Here is a 24,495-nt window from a genome sequence, read left to right as displayed (position 1 = left end):
GGACATGTGCAAATAATGACACACATATGCACACACAGAGTCAAAATACTGTAAAGAGTGGTTTAACAGGCAAGGGCTTAGGGTATATTTCCTACAGCATAAAGCATACACACGTGGCTCAATGAAAATACAAGAGAAAGGCCTCAGTCAGTCAGAAACGTAAAACAGATGTTTATCACCAATATCCTCTATTACAAATATGAGCTATAAAATTCCACATAAATGAAATGAAAAGTCCATTTTACTTTGTCAGATTTGCTGTGTTTTATTGGAAGGCAACATGTTTCTTAGAGCATGCAGCCCTGCCTGCTAACACACTTCCTATGTCATCACTGGAGAAGGATGCCTCTGTCATATGTGTACATATGGGTGGGTGTGAGTGTTTCAGAAGGTGTTGTGTGTGTCTGAGGGTCTGACTGCATCCCCAACCACATTTTAGACCTGGCACCCAGGGCAGTGGTTACCCTGCTGACCTTGCGGGGGTGTACCAGCAGCAGACACACAAGGAAAACACACACACACACGTATACACACAAATACAGATTTCTGAGCTCCCTGGCAGTTCCACAGCTGGGAGCAATGAAGGGCCTATTGGAGGGATCCAGAGAACACCCCACAATTGCCTGACAGAAAATCTCAAATTGTTAATGGGGACCACACTCATTTTCCCATTTTTTAAAGGAAGCCTTTTTTTTCCACCTCTCTCCCTCATCATTGAGTGCCTCGTATTTCAAACTGCCGGAGGACAGCGTTAGTGTCTGCATGTGTTTGAGTGTGTGTCTCTGATAGACTGTCTGGATAAAAGTGGCTTCAAAAGAAAACAAATGATTTAAATGTGTTTCCCATCAGCCGGAATTACATAGATAAAATATTGTGAGACGAGAGCTAACAGAGTAATTAATTTGTTGTCGTTAGCTTCTTTCACGATACACAGTGGGTAGCTGATAATGTACAGGTCTGATTACTCAAAAGATAGATCTTTTGATTAACATCTGTGTAACTTTGTTCCCATTTGTGTGTCTCATACTTGAAGCAGCCATCACAGTCGATGTTGCCCATGTTCTCTTTGATGGTTCTCTCTGAGACGAAGGCAGGGTACTCCGTGTCACATGGTACCTGCATGGTCCGACCCATCCTCTGAGCTGAGGCAAGAGGGCAAGGGACCAAAAGTGAGAAGGAGCAGCAGAAGACAAGGAAGAAAGGCAGGAAGAAAAAGGAAAGTAAAGAGAGATGGACGAAGAAGAGTGGTAACAAAAGATTGAGTCAAAGCTGGTGGAGAAGTTACAGAACCCCCAGTTAAATCAGTTACATAAAACAGTCATTGAAACAGATTGCAGGCAAACAGTTTTACACACCACATCCATACAAATATACAAGCAGAACAGATAACAGCTTTTTTGAACCAGTACAGCCTTTTGTTCTCCTTGAAAAATTTCTATAGTAAATCTAGGACAGCCATTCTCACAACATTGCTTGATCACTCCTGCCACCAAGAGGTTTGAAACAATGCTACAACAGGGCTGGTTTAATAGTTTTCAAGTAGGGGTGAACATGCACACTTACTTATTTAATACAAGCTGACAGTTTTAATACTCGGCTTTATCAGCGTGCTCTTCTCATTTTTTACAACACACAGATTTCGAAAGATGGTGGATTATGCCCGTGATTGGAATGGAGTGGTCTAATTACAGCGAGTCAGCAGCACAGCATTGTCGTGTAGGTGTGTGTTGCATAAAAACTATATACATGTATAAACGTCTGGGATTAGTTCAGCCTGAGAAGCTGTGTAGATTGGGTTACGGGCCGCTAAGTTAGGGTGTTTCGCCTGTGTGTCACAAGCCTGTGTCTCTGTTGTAAAAAGATATAGAAAGTGCTGCTAAGACTTGAGGCTAGCCAGCTGTGAAATTGTCTCGACTGCTTGGCGAGCAGCGATGCCCAGCTTCACTTCATTCAGGATTAAAGTGTGCAAGAAAAGCATTTTTTATAGACTTTGGTTTTGTGTTTTTTTTTTCTCCCTCCCTCTCTCACATTCACAAAATATTTTATTGGTTTTGGCAACAATTAATACTACAATATGATGCTGCTTAGTGAGGCTTTCATTCCAGACAGGCAAATAGTATTCAACACTTCATAAAGTATGAGGAATCGCAGCATTCGTCTGGCAGTAATAATACGAGAATGTGCTTAAAAGACATAAAACCAGAGAAAACGAAAAACACAGAAAGAAAGCCTTTTCCTGCAATTACATAAAAGATATTGCCTCACTACTATCAATTGACATATATCCTAAAAGATTACAAAACCATCAAGTATAACCCCCATCTAGACACATGCACATACATTTGTATACATACAGACAGGCACCGTCGAACACACATAAAACACCTTTCCTCTTAGGACTGGTTCTCTTTATTTTATTTATTTTTTTAATGGTCACACTGTGACAGGCCAGGAGGAGAAGTACAGGAGATGATAGAGAACTCAGGAGGTCAGTTCTGATGACGTTCACCCAGCGTGCAACAAATCTTGTTTCACTTTAATTCAAGCAGAGTTATTGTGCAACTGTGTGCACGACGTGTTATTCCTCAGATTGTCACTTCAGAAGCACCTACCCCAAAATGAACGAGCTGGTTTTCTAAAAATTTCCATGAAAAAAATCTAACAAAACATTGTCTTTATTTAGGCTGTTATTCTATTAATGCTTTTTTTCTGTAGTTTTTTTTCTAAGATAAATGTAAAAAAATATATATATATCTAAATTTCTATGTTATTGGTTCAGAAAAGGTCAAAACAAGCCTTGAGATGGTTTGGTTTAAATTTAAGTTTTCTTTTCTTTTTTAAACTTGAGTCTTTGTGTTGAAGAGAGTAAGTACTGTTTATAAGATTATCATAAAAAAGCAATGAACACAGATGCACTTCCAATAACCAGTCATTTTATACAAGCAAGAATCCTAAAAGTAAAAGTAAAAATTTAAAATAGTTCAGGTCTGAAAAGCTGTGCATTTGAATAGAATCTGAAGATAAATAGATATCCACAAGTTGGTAGTTAGTGAAACAAAAGTACATTTTTGATTACTTTCTTAGATGCTGTGATTAGAATATTTAATGACATTTCTTATATTATTTAAATGATCTACATTTTGTTGTACTTTATTTATTGAAGTGCTGTGTACACGGATCCCATCTTGCTTGCAAATTTACTAAATCCGGTTTTTAAAACTGTGATAAGACAGTGAAAATTAAATTTTTTCGTAAGTCCTTTAGATTGAGAACTAGAGAACAAGTACATCCCGAAGAGTGCCCTCTTACCTTTTGAAGTGAGGTCAGAGTTCCACCAGCTGTACAAGTTGAATTCAACCAGGAATCTAAATATGGAAATGACAATGAACACGACATTTCACTCCAGTGCTTATGCAACACAAACTGTTACTCTCATCTGTGGGGCTGAATTGTTTCCCTACAAGTTTCTCTAAGAGTACAGAAGATCACAACTGCTTACATTTGGTCATGATAACTTCTAAAAGTAAAGGCTTAATACCATATCCTTTACAAACATTTACTGAGAATTATATTTACTGTATGTCATTCCCTCCATAATGTTGTGATACCACAACTGCAACAATTCATGCAAATTTAGTCCAACTTTCCTTCTAGTTTGACCAATCACTATATTTTCACTCAAATTCAATGAAGCTATTCACTAATTTCCCTTTTCCTGTTTTTTCAGCATATCAAGAGGAAGATCCTGATAAGAATAATTTTATGCAGAATTCACTTTGAGGTTGTATACATATTCGTTTTAAAACTGGCTCAAAAAATCTATTTTTTTAAATATAATTTTACGTGAATAAAATCTTTTTTTATTGACATTTATCATTGTTCTTTAGAATTTATTATATATTTTGTAATGCAGAAACACTGCACTGCATTTTGAAAATACTTGTGAAATACTCTCTTAGCTGCACGTCAAATAAAGCACATTTGGTGTGTGGGTACACTTTGATCCCTCGATGAACTGCACCAAAAAGAAAAAAAGGACCAGTTGGTTTTGGTATTTTCCTCGCTCGGACCACTTAATGGCAAAAAACACCAAAAACAATTTGTAATCAAATATATTTTAAAGGTTGTATCAAAAGAATTTTATGCTTCAACAATCACAGAGGAAAATAGCAAAATTCTACATGCACTGATACGTACATGAGCATTCTGATTGTTTTTAATGTGAGTAAATCATTTTATATCAGCTCTAAAATTTTACAATTAATGTCATGATGTAATCAAGTCACATCATTATCTAAATCACTGCAATGTGTTAGGGTGAATGCTGAATTTCATATGAAATACAATGTGAAAAATAGAAAAAACATTAAACATTGCATTGACTGTACAACTGCATACTTCTGTCTAGATCTAATTTGTCTGTCTCTAAGTAGGAATTAAAATGCTTTTAATATTCATTAGAAAGTAAATGGAAAATTAGGCACATAAATATATACTTTGAATGCAAAACTATTGTCTCTGTTGTGTCAAAATACAAATTTATCCCACACAACGCATGATGCAACTTCCCATGATGCATTGCGTCCGTGATGGACCACCCAGCAGGACCTAACCACAACCACAGTGCTGTATCACATGAATACCCTCGTTACAGGAAACATCAGGTAGCCATTACTGCTTATGATCACAGAAAATCTCATCAACATACTGTACTAACATGTCTTATGTGAAGACCTCGAAACAGGCACATGGTTAATATACAGTGTCTCATAAACATACAGCTAATCGTAGAGCAGAGAGGCAGGACGAGAGGACAAGTCCTCAAAACCACATATATCCCAAGAGCTTAAGCCATCACCGTAGAAACAGACGTTATCACAAAAAAAAACTCTTACATGACAAACTCAGTTAGGATCCACTTCAAAGCTGAGAAGAAAGCGAAGTAGGGCTACAGAAAAGAAGCGTGAGAAAATATTAATTGGACATGAGTTGTTTATGCCGTAATATGTAGGCTTGACATTGTACTATGTGGAAATTGTAAACATGGAATTTGGAGTGTGTCAGAGAATGTCGTACTCACATCCAGCAGTGTGTGTCCACTGTCGCTACTCTCTGAAAAGACCCAACAAAGCGCCTGGTAGTCATATAAAGTGACCCTTATGAGAAAAAGATGGTGAAGAAGAAGAGAGTGACGCAGAAGGTCATTAATAGATACAGAGATTTTACTTTTTACAATTTTGTTTTGTAAGAACCAAAAAGTTAAAATACATCTTGATTCACATATTCTCTCTATTATTTGATGCCTAAAGGGGCCTTTTGAATCACTGTGTTGGAGCAGAGAGTGAAGATCCCACCTCTGCAACAACTGCTGGGTTACCTAGATGTAATATATTGGATGGATATGGAAAGAATGGGAAAAGGAAAGCAAATGAAAGCCGAGAGCTTTCTGAGAGGTTCCTCAAAGTAATGTAGGAAAGCGTGCGTGTGTGTGTGGGTAGATGATTGGAGGGATATTGGAGGGCTATCAGAGGATTTAAGGGCTTAGTGGACCCTGAGGGTGTGAGATCTATGTCTGTCTGGGTGGGGTTATTGCAAGGTGTCCTAACACACACTTTACCACACTGGACATTCTTTGTTGTAGCACATGGAGAATGTCTGATATACCTGACGATACTTGTGTGTCTGTTCGAGCATGCCTGTAATGTCTGAGTGGGCCCATTATATCCGCAGCCCTGGGCGATGTTCAAACCTCAGTCACAGTACTGATGACACACGGCTCTAACACACCACCAGGAACCAATTAGTGCTAAGCCAGGCCACATAATGTTGTTAGCAGCTAACTTAGACTAAAGTAACATCTGTTTATGAATGAGTGTGTGTTTGCATGGATACATGATCAATGTGTTTCTCTCTGTGGATGCATGAATTATTTTCATAAATTTCTCTTTGAAATGCTTGTTTGGAATGATGGATAAAGCAAAAGTCATTGAAGACAATTTGTCTTTATGCTTACAGATTGGGTCGAATTTAAATAACGCCGTTTGAAATCGATTTTTAAAAATAAAAAAAACAATCAAAACAGAAACTGTGCCTAAACACAACAGTTTGCAACAGATGGCTCTGGGTTCAGACAGATCGTATTGGATTCATTAGTTTTAAGATCTCAAGGCTTTGTTGCTCATACTTCACCTACATAAATCATATCATTCATTTGTCATAAGTTCTCCTCAGTCTTAAACAATCCATCATTATTAAAGATTCAGTGAAGCACTTGTAGGCCTTTCTGTTTTCATGGATGGGTCTGTAAACTATTAACTGTCAGCTTTTGAGGTTCATTCCTATGACACAGAGGCACTGTTGTCGACTTGTGCAATGATTTGTCACTGATCTTTAAAACCAAGACAACATGGCAGAAATCTCTTCACCCCTGTCCTGAAGGCAGAAGTGAATTTTGGGTATAGACCTGCTGTAGAGTTGGAAATGTGGTTGTAAGCTTCTTTGCAAAATAAATTCACACTTAGCACTGTGACGACATAAAGATTTCATAAATTTCACATAATCCCACAGTGACTCTGTGTTCAAACTACAATTTATGTGTATCTGTTTCTGCTTTTCTATATTTCTGCTCTGGAAAACTGTGAAAGGTATCCTCAAGGATTAAATTTCTAAATTAATTGCAGAATGTCGCCACCCACTGCTCCTGGCGTTTTCCAGGAGACACAGCTTTACAACAAGCACAATATGCACGTCTACGTGCCCTCATTTGTGTGTGTGTGTGTGTGGGACTTCACATTTTTCTTCTGTATTCTTTTGTTTCAGGAAAAGATTTGTTCTAATCCCTTAATGGAGAAATGCACCGAGTGCTGGGTCGGAGTTCAGCGCTGAATGGCTCAACTGTCAGCACAAGGGGAGGCATGCTCTCATTCTGTGGCCTGCCTGATATTATGCACATGTATTTACAAAGATACATACGCACACTTGTGAATGCACTTGAGCTGGCAGGTCTAAGTACATACTCACACACAAGCGTTTTGAAATCCTTACCTCTTGAAAGAGCCCATCTGCAGGAGTTTACTCATTACAGCTCCTTCTGCTTCACCAAAAAATGTCCCTGTCTAAGAAAGAAAAGGCAGAAATGGTCTTTATTCAAACAATTCACGAGAACCGGATTTCTATTTTAAGATGGAAAGAGTTGCAAATTCAAAAACGGACACATGCACAGTTGGGATCATCCATGATATAAGTGTTCAATTAAATAAATTAAACTGTAAATATTGAGGATGTATTGATCAAATAATAGTGTGATTACTTTTGGTTGGCCTTATTGTACTTTGGATATAACTACTCGACCTTCGGCATAGCATTTAGGAGTGCCGATCCACTGCCACCTTAGAAACCGACCAATCCATAATTTCATGCAGAGAAGCCCCTTCTTACTTAGAAAAATAATTTGACTTCTGGCACTTTCACTTAGCTTTGACGCTGTTTCTCATTATCACAGTTCTTCTTACCAATAAAATAATCTGCAGGAAATTTGAAACTCAACAATGTGCAAGTGAACGATGACTGAAAGTTGATGTACAATAAAAATACTATGTTGGGTACAGTGTCATGCGAGAGGTGATTCAAAGTAAGGGACACCGCCCAAAAAAAAACTTCCAAAACAATTGCTTTCAATTGCCCAATTCAAGAATATTGTATTTCTTTCGCCCAGGAAGTTATGTATGGATTTGCATGAAAACTTTACAAGGGTTGGAAATGAGCCAAACTTACAAGTGGTTACTTTCTGGTGTCAACCTGGATTGGAATCCAAAAATGTCTTTATTCAGCTTTTCCAGAGGTACAGGATGTAATCTTAGATTGTTTTTGTTTTACATGTCATAACTGGACATGTTTTAGAATATTTCTGAACACAAAACGACCTGAAATGACAGACTGGGGTCGACCTACCGCTGACCCCTACTCACCAGAACTGACTTACTCCTGACCCCTCACACATTCAACCCGACATCATGATGAATGACACTCATGTTACCATATTAGTCCATGACACTTTTGCTCAATGACAAGAATGAGATGAAACGCCTCGACAGAGACTCTAAATGCTCTGTCTCTCCAAAAGATAAAATTAAGCATAGGAGCGAGCAAGTGAGAGAAAGATGAAAAGAACATTCGGGGGCAAGGAAGGGCAGTGACAGCCAGCGGACTGGCTTCTGGATGAGCCAAAGTCAGAGTGACAGCATGCCTGGTGACAGCAGAGGGTATTTGGTGGGGCACTGTAATGACTTATTGAGAGCAGTCTTAACAACAATAATAAGTATAGGATGCAGAAAGAATATACACAGAGACATAAATCTAAATTTGAGAATTCGGATTTCTCCTTTCAGAGAAAGCAAACAAAAATAAAGTTCTTTAAAGAATTATGTGAGGCTTTTTTCTGGTGTGAAGTCTTATGGGCCTCTCCTTGTGTATCCATGTCTCACCAGAGAATAGTCCTCCGCAACCAGAACGAAGCCGTTGTTATCAATTAGGTAGCAATTAATATTCTGTCAAATAGAGAATGTAGTGTTAGGGCAAATGTGAGATGCAACAGTGCTAGAATCATGGAAGGTGGACGGAGAAAAGAAAACTTGACTGACCTCATCATCACAGCTTATGGAGCATTTTCCATCTAATGCAGCACACTGAAATATGACAAATAGATATATATTTAGGTACTGTAGTACATCAGCATTTGACGTGGGCATCACAAACAAACAAGGCAGATTAGTTGAGAAAATTAGAGCTCTTTGTCAGCTGAAAACCCATCAGGATCGATTTATTAGCATTGTTTGTTTAAAATTTAAAAAAAGGTTAACAGTTTTTAAAAGGTAGAGTAAAACATTCTAAGTTCATAATTAAGCAACTGATTAAATAAGCAAACTCATGCTCCCATAGCTCTCCTTTCAATATATGAATTGCAGCCTGTCTCTTTAAGTGGAAAAAAATATTAAAAATCCAAGTGACTTGGACCAATCTGTACAAGACAATTCAAAACAACCATAAGGGGGCATTCATGTCCACGCAGTCATAAGAGTAGGAGCAAGTGAAGGAGAACAGGGCAAATTCAAATAATTTTTTAAGCAAAGCTGCCACATATTTTTTTGTTTTTGCAGTGATGGTTTTTGTGTGGCACTAGACACCTAATCCTCTGGAGCAGGTGTGAGAGACGGCGGCAACTGCTTCTCTCTTTGCAGTATTCAAAGGGATACGAAGGGTGAAAAACCAATTTAAACTCCACTGAGCTCTGCTTCTTCGCTATCAGACACGGAACATGTAGCAACTAGGCCCTGGCTCCAGCTGCACAGGGGAAAGGATGGAGTCTGCAGTAGGTTCTATGGCTCTGCAGGGTGGTGCGATCCACACTGCTGAGCCGATTGATATCCAGATCAAGTCTGATGTTTTGATAGAACTAATACAGATTGGGAAAGTTAGCCACTGAGTCACTGTAAATGTGAGTTCAAAAACTATTTCGTAAAAGAGTTAGAAAACTCAAGAAGAACAAAAAACAAACAAGAACATAAGTCAATCAATGCCTCTTAAGATGCTTAAATGTTTTAAGTTTAATTTGCCTGGTTTTATGACAGTTGTGATGGTTTATAATGGTCTTTTGGGAAGGATTTTGTTGCTACAAAAATCTAAAAACAGAATATGGCCATCGGATTACTTGGATTAGATTCTTTGCAAGGTTATAGCTTCCTTAGCTTCGTTGGTTACTTATCTGCAAAGCAGCAGTGGCTGGTGATTAAAAAGTCCAGCTAGCTACAACTCAACGTAAGACAGCTAAAAGTCAAAAGAAAATGCAATAATAGTAAGGATATTAATAAGCCTTTCAAAAGAATCCTGTTGACGGATACAGTATTGAATCGTCACTAATTAGTTTCACATAAGTAATGCAGTAAAAGACTAAACGTATGCATGTCTTTCATGCTGGCCTCGTTTCAAGTTACATTTTTAACAGCAACATATTTTGGGCAACACTTTATTTAATCTGTTATTAATTAAAAACAGATGTAGAGCTGAAATACTTGGCCACCATGAAAAATATTAAAATGATTTTCCAAAATAGTGCAGGAAAGTCTTCATCTGTTTTGGGAAGAGCAGACGTGAGAAAGGGGGTTTCTGAGATGAATGACTATTTTCAAAGTGGACTAATTTTCTGAGAAATCTCTGTTGAACCAGACTGAGTGGTGCAAAGGAGAGCTTCCACCCGCTGCTTGCTGACTCTGCCTTCTAACTGACACAGCACTTTTTCCTCAAAGCTCAGACAATGAGTTGACAAAAGAATCATGTTTGCTAAGGGCAAGATCACTGATGAAATCTGCTGTCTATAGTTAATTATCTCTCTTTGGAATGCTCCGAATAGCAGTTCATAACTGCTATATAAGTATAAGTATGTAAGTATAAAGAAACGCATGAACACACACTACCATAAACAACTGACAAAGAATGTGGAAGCAGCCATTTAAAAGCATGAGACTAAAAAGCTGAGTTGACAATCTGCTAAAACATGTTACACCAAGTGAAATCCATTGAGCCATTGAGCATTAGACTTGATGTGCCTTGTGTCATTTTAATTTTGGTTAGTAGTACTGTTTGCACAGCTTGCTGCCAGTTTGTCTGCTCAGCGCACGACAATCAAAAATTTAACAGGCACAGTTTGAATTTTTTATTTTTTTTCCACTGAGCACTGCTTCAACGGTGGATGAGATGCTCCTGCTACGTACTAACTATTCTGTCCGTGTGAATGTAGTCATCTAGAAACAATCAAAACAAGAAATTTGCCAGTTTTCATTCTATTGTGCTTTGGATGCTGCGTTTGTATTGTTGGAAACTTTTGTTTGATAAAATTTTGTCCTACAATGTTTTCTTTACTACAGCTTTGTTAAAGGCACATGCCCTCACTGTGTAAGGCCAGGATGTTGTGAGAGTCTTTCCCCTGGCAATGCGTGTTCTTACATTTTGGGGGTGTAGTTTCAGGGCAGTTGGCTATATTCAGCTGTGGATTTCAAGAACCTTTCTCCAGAATGAATTACTTCACCTGCACATAATTACTCACATGTTGGGAGTCTTCTTGTTTGAATTTATTGGTAAAGTGCGCACGTTATGGATCAGATAAGCGGAGTCTATCTAATTCCTGTTGTCAATTACTGCAGTTACTATATTACTTTAGGTTATTTTCAGATTTCTAAGTCTGTTTGCATTTAACATGGGAATTTATATACATGCCATATATATAAACATAAGTCATGTCTGTTTGACTATGTATACCTGTCTGCTGGCTGTCCAGAATTTCCTTTGAAAGAACTCCAGTTTCATCTGGATGCCCACAGCTGAAAGAGAAACAACACCATCAACATCAGATGTGCTGTGGAAACAAGTCATGCATGCTTTCTATGTTGAAGTGTAATTTACTTATAGTATATAGAACAAGCGCACTATTAGCACATTGTTCATTAACCCCAATGAGAAAAATGATACAAACAATATAATTGCAACAGATCCCTGCAGGACAAAATGTCCAAAAGGCCAAGTATCCATTACATCATACACGGGTCAGTACATTTTTCTGAAGGGCTGATGTGTGACTGAGTGTGTCTATGAAACGCTGCACTATATGCATGCAAATGTTTTTAACTTGTCTTAAAATTTCAAATGATACCAAAACTGAGCTCTCTCTGTACAGGACATAAAATCCACCCCGCTCTTGAGTCTGCTTCCATGCTGTTCTGACATGCTTTTCTAGTGTTGGTATACAGAGCTGCTCTCACTTCCATCAGCTTCGACCCAGCAGGTCCCTAAATACAAAGATCTGGCCAGAATTCCTTGCCTGGGAAATGAAGTTCCTGATTTTAAATGTGTCGGCTTATTCAGAGTTGGCTGTAGAAAGATTGACACATTCACCACAGACTTAAACTTTCCCTCCTCTTTTTCTAATCCTCCTCTCCTTATACCCCCTGCCACAAAGGCTTAGAGGAGCCTTGCTTTGTCTCAGTGGGGGTGTGCTATACTTTGGGAGTCTGTAAATCTTTCTAGTAGAACATTTAAGAGCTTCACTCAAATTAAAAACAGACAGTTTGTAAAAATGGATGGAAATTTGGATGCCATTTGAACGAGACGTTAGACTATATTATGATATATTTGTGCTGATGGATGCAACTTGTGAAATTCTTTTTTGTGACATCCATTTTGACTTCTTAAGTGATTTATTTCAGTGGGAAGTTCTTTTTATTGATCCTCCTCTCCTTTTGTATCTTTTGCAAAGGACAAGTCATGTGAGAAACTCCACCCCTGCAAATACATATTTTTTGTGATTTTTAACACTGACCATCACACTTTTTGTGACAGTTTCATGAAATACCATCAGACTGTACTCCTATATAAAATTATTTCCAGGACACACATCTTTAGAAGTGGTCTTGTGATGGCTTGACAAAAGTCATTGGCTAATATGACAGGAACATGTGTCAAACTCTCTGGACAGGAGCAACAAAAGGCTATAAAAATGTAGGTGGTACTAAAAAGAAACAGCTGGAGAAACATTTTTCATCTAATTCTGTGAATTGGCAACAGGTCAGTAACGTGATTGAGTATAAAAAGAGCACCTTGGAGAAGTAATAGCAGGCAGTAGTTCAACAATCTGCAAAAAACTGTCTACAAACTTTGGAGCAATTTAGAAATAACAGACCTCAATGTAAAATCACAAGTGAATATTCCATCATCCACAGAACATAATATTAAAAGAATATGAGAATCTAGAGACACCTCCATGAGTAGGTCGAAAATGAATTTCAGATGCCCATTCAGCCCTTCAGGCAGCGTTAGAAATAGGCATCAGGCATGAGTCTGTCACGGTGACAATTGCAGGGTGTTACTTACAGCAATCCCTGTCAGTGAACACAGTTCACTGTGCAATACACAAATGCAGGTTAAAGCTCCATATGCAGAGGAGAATCCATGTGAACATGATCCAGAATGCTGTTTTCTTCTCTCAGCCAAAGCCCATTTACAATGGACTGAGGCAAAGTATGAAACTGTTTCTGAGGTCAGACAAATTCAAATTTGAAATTATTTTTGGACATCCCCACCATCTTTAGTTTGGGAGATTAAAGAGGAGAGTGCAGATACTATATGAGTGGATTAGTGTCGATGAAACTGCTACCTTGAACATCTGGAGAGGCATCATCAATGCTGAAAGGTATATGAAGATTTAAAAGCAACATGTTCTCCCTTCCAGGTGATGCCTTTTTAAGAGAAGGCCTTTCATATTTCAGCAAGACAGTGCCAAACTGCACTTTATCTATTATTACAGCATGGCTTTGTAGTAGAAGAGTCCAGGTCCTGGCCTGCCTGCCTGCCTGGAGTCCAGATCTTTCACCAATAGTAAACATTTGTTTTGCAACATGAATTGCAAAATACGGCAAGCAGTAAGTGTCACGCCCATGGACTCTCGTTTTTAGTTTTAGGTTACGTTTTTGTGTTCATGTCTTGGTTTTTAGTTTTTGCCATTGCCTTTTCCCCTCACGTCACTTACCAGTTCATTAGTTTCACTCACTTCACCTGTGTTTTTCCCTCAGCTGCACTCACTCCCCAATCACTCTCACTCCCTATTTAGTTTCCAGTCTCCCCTCTCAGTTTGCCGGATCTTTGTTTGTCATTCATGCCATTGATTCCTGACCTGATTCCCATGTTCCTTGTCATTTTCACGAAGCTAAGTATTTATTTATTCCTTGCCATGCCAAGTCTTTTTGTTTCTTTTTCATAGTTACGTTTTTGATCCAGTTTTCCTTTCGCAAAAGTCCGCATCCGTGTCCTCCATCCACCCCACCCTGACCGTAAGAATCCTTTATCAGACAACATTCCTGTCTCAAAGGTCCAGCAATTAGTCTAATCAATTTCCAGATGTTTATTGACTCATCTTAAAAGATGAGGGGATGCCACACCACTGCCCTAACCTTTTTAAGACATGTTGCTGCCAACAAGTTCAAGTCGAGCTGATATTTTTTTCATGAAATGGTCAAATGTTTTCTATCTTATATTGTGGATCTTAAAATAATTATTAGATTTGCAAAACATCTTATGCTGGTCTCATTTGCATTTTAAACAACACAAAACTTTTTTGGAGTTGGGGTTGTAATTATATCAACTGTTAATTGACATTGTTTTGGATACCTGTTTGTGTTTGAGTCTCACAGACTTGGACAACACAAGAGTTTCTGTGAGAACTGCAGTTTATTGAATGTGCTTCAGCTAGAAATTAAATCTAATTTGCATTTCTTTTAGAGTGGCTGCAGGTATGTGCAAATGTTTACGTGCGATGTGGTGCTACTGTCACCCATTTTAGCTCTTGCCCAGAGGAACAGGTGCAGATTATCCTGTCATAAGCTTTGCCAGATCCTTTCAACAGCCCACCACTTCTACACCCACATGGAAAACCCAGCAGGAGAGGCTAATTTAAGATGCTGGGCAACCGCAATGGGAAAAAAAAAAAAAATCCAAGAGTAACTTAAATAATTAAGACAATAAAAGATACAACTTAAGTCGTCAAGCCAAAATACCAAAAATACTGTGAATTTTAAAACACTTAAAAATAAATAAGCTAGAGATGATGAACTAATTCTTGACTATGGCAAGTAAAATTACACAAATGGGATTTCATATCTGTTCAGTAAGGGGATAAAACAGTCAATCATAAATGTACAATGAAAACTGCAGGGGTTTGCTCTGTAAAATGGCATCTGGGGTTAAAAGTGCACTGATGTGAGATGGATTTGAGCTTTAGTTCTGAGCTGTCAAAGCTCAGAACTAAAGCTCAAATCCATCTCACTAATGCTTAGGTCTTTTCTGTACTATAGAGGAACATTTAATTTCTATAGGTATAATTTAAGAACTAAGGGGTATTTATGCCCTGAGCTGGGTTTATGAGCCCAAAGAAAAAGAGACAGAAAATCTGCTCTAAATCCATCCCATCACCAATCTCAATCTAGTAATGCAGTCTCAGACGTTGAGAAATGACAACCAGTTTATAGCTTACAGACATATGGGATTCTAATAAGGATAATATTAATGTATATTTATTCATCAGCACAAGAGTACTTGCAAAGGCAATTATGACTATGATTATGTGTATTAGGAATACAGTACAGTAAGCATGTGTTGTTCCATCAGTTCATATTCCAGTGACTACCAGGACAAGGAAATGACGATAAACACTTCAGCATTCAGACACAGAGATCTATAAGAGTTATATTTGCAAATTTCCTGGTCACGTGTTTACATAAAGCAACATTTATATAACAACCACATCTATGGCAGCAAGATAAAACAAGAGTGGTTTCAGATCATGAGCAGAAGGAGGCTGCCAGCAGCCTACAAGACCACTCCTGTTAAATTTTTGTTGAGACAAAACTGAGGCTTGATTGACCTGTTTGCGAAATCAGGACGAAATTTTTAGATTATTTTAAAAACAGTAAGGCAAATTCAGGGCTTTACAAGTGAAAAATATCTAAAAATCTAGAATCTGAATGAATTATTACAATAAATTGGGAAAATCATGCACGCATCATGCGGATAACTATCTTTGTAGTTTGGCCTCAAGATATTTGTGCTGCATGCATCGGGTGGGTCATAGAATGAGTCACATGAAATTGTAGGACACGTTTTTCTTTTTCTATTTTAAACATTGTGAGACATTGCAAGCTAAAACGGAACAGACTGAGTGGAAAACCTCAACATATTATGGCAATTTAGCAGATACAAAGGTACCATCACACGTATGCAAATGCATTTCCTTTAGTAGATGCACATGACCTGTAAAAATGTGCATTTGAATATTTGTGTGCAGGTGCATGTTCTCCACATAATTGTCTTTTAAAGCAACTTCATGCATACAGTATTTCTTCGATGCTGATATTTTTTTTTATTTGGCAAAATGAATTAAATTGATATAACCTGGTGACACAAACTGACTTCAGTTTTTACTGACGAAATGAAAATAATTGTCAGGCCCTTCAGCAGAAAAAAAAAGAAGATTTAAATGTGGATGGACAGCAGGACAAATACAAGGGAGCCAAGGTCAGCTTGCAAGCTTAATCATAGTCATTGTTCAAAATGATTTGATCATTAATCTCTTCCTACCTCTTTGTCCATTTTTGCCCATTCACATGAGCTTAAGAGTCAATCCTTTTCCATGCAAAAAAAAGAAAAAGATCCATTTAAATTTGCTGCAACAGCCTAATATTCAACTGTTTGTGTTTGTGTGTGTGTGGCGTGCAAATTTGTGCATTTTGTGTTGTTGTGCTGGGGGCGTGTTCTGCCAGCCCCTCTGCCCACGGCTTGTGCATAATATCATCAGAGCATGCCACGGCAACGGGTTTCCTCTGACAACATTCACTATGCGTTGAAGGGTTGGAGTATTTTTTGTCAACACACTGCAATCCAGGTCTAATTTTGTCTTGCTTAGATCTTGCCAGAGCAATGTGTAAGGTGAACATCAGTGAACGTGTTTGTGCTGTGATTTAAGAGGCCCAGCTGTCCACTGGGAGATGACACACCATCACACACACCAATGCAACTGGGGACAGGAGGGGGGGGGGCAAAACAGAGAGAAAGAGAGAGGAGGGCAGAGCGTTGATTTGGGTTTAACAGTCAAGCTCATATTCAACTAAATCAAGCAGGGAAAAGGGTAGAATAGAAAATGGTACAAAGTTAGAGCGTGGAAAAATCCAAAGAAAAAGAACGAGCGGTTGAGAGACTGTGAGAAAACAACAAAGAGAGAGATAGAGACTGTGAGAGAAAGACAGGGGGGGAGAGAGAGAGAGAGAGTGTCGAGTGATTCCCTGACTGGCTGGCAGTTAGCTCTGTGCTCTGATCTGCCCGCTCTGATGGCAGTTCTGGGGATCTTGAGAGCAACACTGCTTTCTGCTGATCTTCTTCTGTTTGACTCCCACCTATTGACTTATATCAGCCACCACAGTGTCAGAACAAGCTATTCTCAGCCGCATTAACAGCAAATGGATCATCAACCGGTGAGAGTCACTACAATCCGAAAAGGGAGCTAAAAGAACATTGAATGCAAGCAGCACAGAGACGACCAGCAGCTATGAGAGGTAGGAGCTCCATCACTAGTTAAGAGTATAGATACATTTGTGTGTGCATGTGTTTTTTCTATATAGGGGTGCATGGGTAGGCAGGCTGCTACCATCTGGTAAAACTAATGTGTTGTATAAACTGTTGTATAACTGAGTTTTTATTAAATACTTGCGATAACTGGTCTCACTGTAATAAAATTATTTTCCTAATCCCATTCGTATTTCTACATTAACTGTTGTACATTGACATTATGCAGGATTTTCTCTTGTTGTAATTAGGAAATGACTTTGGTAAGAAGCTGGTTTAAGGTGGCACTTGCTGTGCCTTACTGTGTGCATGTCATTACAAACTTGTTTGTGTATTCATTGGGCTGGAGGGACACACATGAGCAAAAAGCCACTTTCTTGTGTTGACCTCATTCCATAGCTGCTGTTATAATGCTCCACTTGGCTGACGCTTTGTGTATGTGTGCATAGTATCTGAGCTTATGTTTTAATTAGTTGACATAATATGTCTGCACAATGTAACTGAATGTATTCTTTCTTGTCATTAATGAGTAGAGCTTGCACTACAACTTGCCAAATATCAATCCAGCCATGTAATAATGCTTATCGCTGAAGCATGTTAAGATAATATCAAAGAAATAATATTGCCAAGAGGCACTGCACCAAACCGGCACCTGAGATCTGCCTTGGGAGCACCTGTGCAACCTGTAGTTCAAAGCGCACTTCAGGAAGTCAACAAGCCAGTGAGGACAAAATTACGATGGCATGAAAAATGTGCTATGAATGGCCTGGGGTACTCTAAACATTAGATGATATTTTAAATAGATGTAATTTAAAGGACTGAGGAAAAAATGTTCGTATTCATTTAGTGAAACTATTGCTATCTGCTTAATGCTAAATGAGTGAGTTACGTTTTTGGAATAGTTGAGTTTTGTACAATAAATTTTGCTGTTCCATTCACACTAACATTCCTTATGGTTGAATGGTTGTTATGGTCATTAGGTGTACAATGTTTCACAATGTGGTTCTAGAAAGAAGTATAATCTTGAGGTGAGATGAGATTTAGAGCTGTGGAAGTATCAAATATGGAATTTTAAATGTACAATTGTATCAAAACATTCAACCTGATGCAGAAGCAAATAAAACATTCATAGCTATGAAATTTGATTTGGAATTGGTTGGTGGAGTAATTTAGTGGTTGTATTTATGAGAACAAATATGGTACAGACTATCCATCTTTTCAAGATCTATGATGGCAACTTCTGAGCTAGCTACACTCATAGGCTTGGATCATAACTTCATTTCATTGAGCCTCGAGCTAGTCAAGCCAATGCTATAAATACTGCTGTTATGCACCAGAAGGAATGGACATGTTAAGTTATCTCAAAGGGAATCAGACACCCAATTTGTGCTGTGTATGGATTTGTGTGTGGGTGAGGGGTGATAAGGCTTTGGTGAAGTCACCAAGGGTCACTGTCTAAGAGGGTGGGTGGTTGGTGTTGGCATACCAGTTGAAAGTTTACTTTTATGTTCATTGGACAAATAACAATGATAACTGAGCAGTAACAAAGAAAACTAAATATGTTATTTATTCACTCCAAAAAGCTTGGGATTAAGGTGCTTAGCAGTCTACTTGAGAGTAGCCAGGGTAGCTTAAGACCCTGGTTTGAATCTAAGTTCATGTCAAATCTTTATTCGTATAGGCCATTGCAACAAGCAATCAAATTGTGTTAAGTTTTAAAACAAAACGTTTAGACTGTGGCTGCAAGTAATCCTCCCATCCTTTCAAATGTATAATGCAATGCTACATCTCTGTCTCCACAGTGATACTGGTGTGTGCCCTCCTCTCCCCCCTGTCTTTGTCACATGCCTGTCCAAAGGAGTGCAGCTGCAATAGCAACACCAAAGTAGTAGACTGCCGAGGTCGAGGCCTATATGACATTCCTCGACGACTTCATCCAGATACCCAAGAACTCCATCTTCAAGATAACCGTATCAGGGGGCTGGGATCAATGGCTTTCAGGGAAATACCTCTTGTCCGCATTCTTGACCTATCTAATAACTCTATAACATCTATTTCACCAACTGCTCTGCTCGGTCTGAGGACACTGCAGCACCTCAGCCTGGCCCACAACAGCCTGAGAGAGCTTGACAAGCGACTGCTTGGACCGATCCGCTCACTTTCACACCTTGACCTCTCACACAACAGGTTAAGCTTTAATTTAGGAAAATATCAAATTTCTTCTAATGCCTGTGGTAAACTTTGCACACTTTGCATCTATGTCAAGTAATTTGCTGAATCTCTTCTTAATTTTCTTCTGTTCTGTTCTTCCTGACAGCCTGTGGGGCTTACCTGGAGCCATTGGGGACAGTTTGAGAAACATCAGCTACCTAGGGCTAGCAAACAACAGACTATCCAGATTGGATCGCTCGCTGTTGGAGGCCCTGACTCACCTGAACAGCATCACACTACGAGGCAACCCCTGGAGGTGTGACTGCCAGCTTATAGGCCTAAAACTCTGGTTGGAGACGTACCTCTTTAAAGGTTAGAGCACTGGAAGCTTAAGGCATCAACTGAAGAATGTGTGTAGCGTAAATGGAGCAGTGTTCATTTATTATAAGTCTCTTTCTGCTAGGCACATTATAAAATCATGGTAGCATTTAAAAATGGAGGGACAGCCCCATTGTCATTATTATCATAATTATCATTATTAACATTATTACCATTATTTTTGCTATAATGAATAGTTGTTGAGGAAGACAGCAAATGTCGGAAAGAAAGCAGAAGAATGAGGTGGATCCGGGACTCTTTTTCCCCCATGTGGTTTGCACCCTAACCACTCAGCCAACATGCTGTACCCCAGCTCTCCATTAACTCAACCGATTTTCTAGAACTAGTAGGTAGAAATAAAGCGGCCTCATTGAGGACTGACACAAAAGAGCTAAGATAAGGATGAACGTTTTGTTCAGTCTTTAAAGATGGTTCCGTAATGATCAATGTGTATCTGTGAAAAGTAAAGGATGGGAGATGACAAACATGTCTGGTGTGTATTAGATAATATTATGACGATTTACAAAATTTACACTTGAGCCTTCGTTGTGACTGGTCATTCATGCATCAAGGGAAATCTCCTGAATACTCTGCGCTTCTAAAGCTATGGTGGTGAGTTCTCCATCTAGAGATAGTGTACATAGTCGACCCACATTATTTTCCATGCAAGAGCAATCCCAGCCTGCATTAGATAACAAAATTACCAGTGTACACTGAAGGCTAGGCTTACATTGTGCTGGCTGGTCCGCCTACATGTCAGCGTTATCCTGACATAAATTTTGTCTCGGAGGCTGAAAATTCTAATTAATGCAAAACAGAACAATGAACCCCGATATAAGGATGTGGGTTTAATAGAAAGCTAGTGGTTAATCAGACAGGCAGAAAGAAAGTGTGTGACAGAGCATGCTTGACGTGAGACAGATGATTAGAGATTTACAGGATAAAACAAAGGGTAGCTGATGTAGTCCTAACTCTATGCCTTTTCCATCACAGTCCATTCAATTGGCTCTTAGAAGTTGTTAATCATATTACACTTGCTAATGCTTCCATTAATGTAAGCCAACACAGATATAGAAAATAAGAAGTAATGAGCTGGCATAGACTGAGCCACAATGATTTTCCTCTGTAGTTTTGATGACACACAACAACTAATGGATTTCCATTTCCCTCTACTGCCTCTGTGTTGCTCTTCCCCATCTCTTTAATTTTGATCTCAAGGTGGAGAGGTGGATGAAGTGCTCTGCTCCCAACCAGAAGAAATGAAGGAAAAAGACCTGCAGAAAGTCCCTTACCAGCTCTTCCATGTCTGCATGACTACAAGCTACCATTACCTGTTTGCCAACATACACCACCTGGAGTCTGAGAGGTTACTGAGAGGCCACATCCATGGCAACCATGCTCATCCTTCTAGCCACTCTCTCCATGTCCCCATGGCGATGGGGGAGGGTTTTGGTGGTGGTGGAGGAGGGGGAGGGGGTATGACAGAGTGTGAAACTAAGCAGAAGCACCGGCCTGTCAACTTGCGCTATGCTATTGCCACAGTTATCATCACCGGTGTAGTGTGTGGGATTGTGTTTCTTTTGATGCTGGCTGCCGCGGTGTATGGATGCGCCTATGCCGCTATCATGGCTAAATATCAGCGAGAGTTAAAGAAGACTGAGGAGTTGGCTGCCGCGCAGGGGGCAGATCACGGCACAGCAGATGAGAAGGAACCACTGGAGAATGCTATCGCCTAGGAGACATCAAAATCTACTCTGGACTTAAAACCTAGGCCACAACCCTTTAACCTAGTTGTCTCTGGATGCCATGTGCGGGCCTGTACATGTATGTTTGTGAAGAAAAAAAACAAGAAGAGAGAGTGAGATTATTCATTTTTGCATAAATTCACCTCATGTCTGAGATTTGGGTAGCTAAATTCCACAGGTATTTGACTATGCACTGATGAGAACAGTATCTTCTACTGTATGTGGGTTTGAGGGGCAGGCCAAAGAATTCAAACATATACATTTCATTCTCACAGATAGGAACAAATTGATATATATATTTATAATTGTGTACTTGTAGGTATTTGTAATGTAAAGCTCTGATATTTATAAAGTGAACTTTAGACTTTGGCTGTTTTTTCGTTGTTGCTCATCATTTTGAGTCTGTTTTTGACTCATAGTAACTTATAGTAGGCAGCTGTCGTCAGTTAGGTTTTGTCCCTTGAGTTGTTTGTATCAGTAATGTGTGTATGAGATTATTGTGTGTCTCATCTGTGCTGGAGTGTGTGCGTGAGGAGATGTATAATGTATGCACATATTAGAAAGAATTCTAAGCGTTTGTGCCTGATAATGTTGAATAGGTTTGAAAAAGAAATAGGTCTTCTTAAAAGATATTTTTATGGCAACTGAAGTGAAAATGGGAAATTCGTTGAAGCAATAATGAAACAAACTAAAATGAAAACAACTATAAAACCTGGACTCAGCCTTTTTCTATGTCTTTATGGGTTAATAAGTCTGACTGATCACTTTGCTGCGAAAAGTCACACCCAAACACAAACTTTTGAAACTACTATTCTTAAGATCAGTTTAGTCTGGTTTGTGACTTAATGCTGGTTATATAATGGTAGTACTGTTCTTCAGTATGTAAAATATAAAATAAAAGGAAGTACTGTTCCTCATCTCTGTATGATACTGGCAATTAATCTGAGAAAGTATGTGTCCTAAAGAGGAAAAGTGACTGCCGTGGGTGCTCACATGTGCTCTATAATATGGAGAGAAAAAAAAGAGCTATTTGCTGACTTACCTCCTCTGGTGAAGACTCAGAAAGTAACTACGATGGTTAGCTTAAAATTAGAGGCAATTTGTGAGGGTTTAATGTACTGCAGGCAGTACATTATGCCAAATGACTTGCAAGAGTGAATTCTAAATGATGCAAATGATAAATCTGCAACTTCTGTAAAAAAAAGATGCAACATGCATCATATTCTGCAGTATTTTCCCTTTCAAATGATCTATTTATTGAGGATATTGCTCAACCTTCTCTTTATCTGATAGAGTTCAGAGGTATTGTATTTGTTAAAATCGGTTGGTCTTTGGATCAAATATTTGCATTAGCATTATTTCATTATATGTAAACTGTCCCAAAGAAAAAATTCAAATGATATTCAGTCAAATCATGTCCTAACTTTTAGCTTAGTGTTATGTGGAGAAACATTAAGATACACAGATGCCTTTGGTCTTAACGCCTGACCTCTTTTCTGGCTCTGTGTATATTACAACAGCAGACTCACTGCACGTGGCTCGGGATGTGACCACAAACTCTGACACACACAAACCGACATGCTGGCATACACACGTATGAATGCACACGCATTAACACTGTGACTCCAGTGATGTCTGCAGGGCCAATGGTGTGTGATGTCATCAGCCTGTCCTGTTAAGTTAGCGTGTTAGCGTATTCACAAGTCTACAGCTCAGTGGAGCGCAGGGCAGTGAAAACTGGCCCTGACTGCCCTACGCTAAATTTGCATTCTAGCCTACGTCTCTCCTCCCCTCTGACACTGTTATATAAAATCATCTTTACAGACATCAACCGATATGACAGGCATGTCGTCATTACTGTATATTGGAGCCCACTGAAACAATAGGGTCTTCATAAATCCTCCTTACTAGTTTGTCATATGGATTGCTGCTAAGCAAGATTTAAGAGAACTACATTATCTTAAAACAACAGCGATAAAATCAACAGGGTCAAATTATGCTGTGGGCTGGTGTAAACTGTGGGCTGCTTGCACACCGCTCTGCTAGGAATCTGATGCATATTCTGTGTGTATGTGTGTGTACGCTATGGCACTGCACAGACTCTCCCATCTCTGTCCTTCTGCTCTAGTGGTCTCCCCCAGGCAAAGACTACCCAAAATGCACTGCTTTTATGTCAACGCATTCAGGCACCATGAAATCTTTTTTTCTTTCTCTGCCCTTTTTTCCTCTTCCATTTATCTTATCTTTGCATTACCAAAAGATTTTCTTCCTCATCCTTTTGCCATTATCTATTTCCTGTGCCGAGATATTATTCTATCATTCTGGTGCTGGCATAACTTGACATCTTATGTTGACACGAGAGTGAACACAGATTATCATTTGAAGATGTTTTATTTTTTAAGGCATAAAAATTGTGCGCTGACCTGATTTTTTTGTATATACGCAGTGAGTACTTTTAACTTTTTTTTGCCTAAAAGAAAACAGGCCCTTTTTTGGCCCAGATGACAGGCTGAAAAGTTACGTGGTTACATGGTTAAATGCGAAAAACAGGCATTTATGAAACCGGCACCTATTAATACACTGAGGCACATACACTTTTGGATGCAAAAGTCAGTGCATTGCAGTTTGCTCATGCAGCAGCAAATGTACAAATAAAAAGAGCAGCACAGTCAGAGTATGTGGGCAGCAAGTGTTTCAGTTCAAAGGAGGAAAAGAAGTAGAGGGGGAAAAATCTGTAGAGCATGAACATAAAGTATAGCAGTGTGAGGAAGAGAATGTTGCAGTCTGTCAGCATGGAAAAAGAAAGAAAGAGCCACTTGAGTCCCCACTTACCTGCTGCTATAGGGGATTTCCTCTCGTCCAGGAGCTGAATGGCAGTACTGGCCAATACGACACTCTTGTTTTCTGATCCTAAGCCACACACATATAAGAGAACAGACACACAAAAAAACGCAGACAATATATCAGTCAATAATTATGAAATGTCTAAATAGTGACTGGAGAGAGAAACATTGAGCATAAATATTATAGCGTACTATTTCATGGCTACAGCTAACTACAACAG

The 24,495-nt window shown here is 39.0% G+C and overlaps 2 protein-coding genes across 3 annotated transcripts in view; one reads left to right on the top strand and one right to left on the bottom strand.

Annotated features, from left to right (window-relative positions):
• The window catches only part of cacna2d3a (calcium channel, voltage-dependent, alpha 2/delta subunit 3a), a 126,463-nt gene that overhangs the window by 4,290 nt on the left and 97,678 nt on the right, over nt 1–24,495 (bottom strand). For both annotated transcript variants that reach the window (XM_075476855.1, XM_075476856.1), the window contains 9 exons: nt 24,264–24,341; nt 11,311–11,372; nt 8,640–8,684; nt 8,484–8,546; nt 7,045–7,115; nt 5,081–5,156; nt 4,896–4,948; nt 3,310–3,365; nt 1,028–1,142 (listed from right to left, as the gene is read on the bottom strand). In XM_075476855.1, coding sequence (XP_075332970.1) covers nt 1,028–1,142; nt 3,310–3,365; nt 4,896–4,948; nt 5,081–5,156; nt 7,045–7,115; nt 8,484–8,546; nt 8,640–8,684; nt 11,311–11,372; nt 24,264–24,341 — 619 coding nt within the window. The remainder of the gene's footprint in view (nt 1–1,027; nt 1,143–3,309; nt 3,366–4,895; nt 4,949–5,080; nt 5,157–7,044; nt 7,116–8,483; nt 8,547–8,639; nt 8,685–11,310; nt 11,373–24,263; nt 24,342–24,495) is intronic.
• Nucleotides 16,628–22,345, top strand: lrtm1 (leucine rich repeat transmembrane protein 1). Its single transcript, XM_075476857.1, has 4 exons — nt 16,628–17,147; nt 18,960–19,344; nt 19,475–19,680; nt 20,905–22,345. Exons 1-4 carry the CDS (start codon nt 17,111–17,113, stop codon nt 21,420–21,422), a joined length of 1,146 nt encoding a protein of 381 aa, XP_075332972.1. The 5' UTR covers nt 16,628–17,110; the 3' UTR covers nt 21,423–22,345.

Source organism: Odontesthes bonariensis, chromosome 10 (genome assembly GCF_027942865.1).
Source record: "Odontesthes bonariensis isolate fOdoBon6 chromosome 10, fOdoBon6.hap1, whole genome shotgun sequence".
Taxonomy (NCBI): Eukaryota; Metazoa; Chordata; class Actinopteri; order Atheriniformes; family Atherinopsidae; genus Odontesthes; species Odontesthes bonariensis.
The sequence above is the reverse complement of the archived record's forward strand: the minus strand, read 5'-3'. Positions and strand labels throughout refer to the sequence as shown.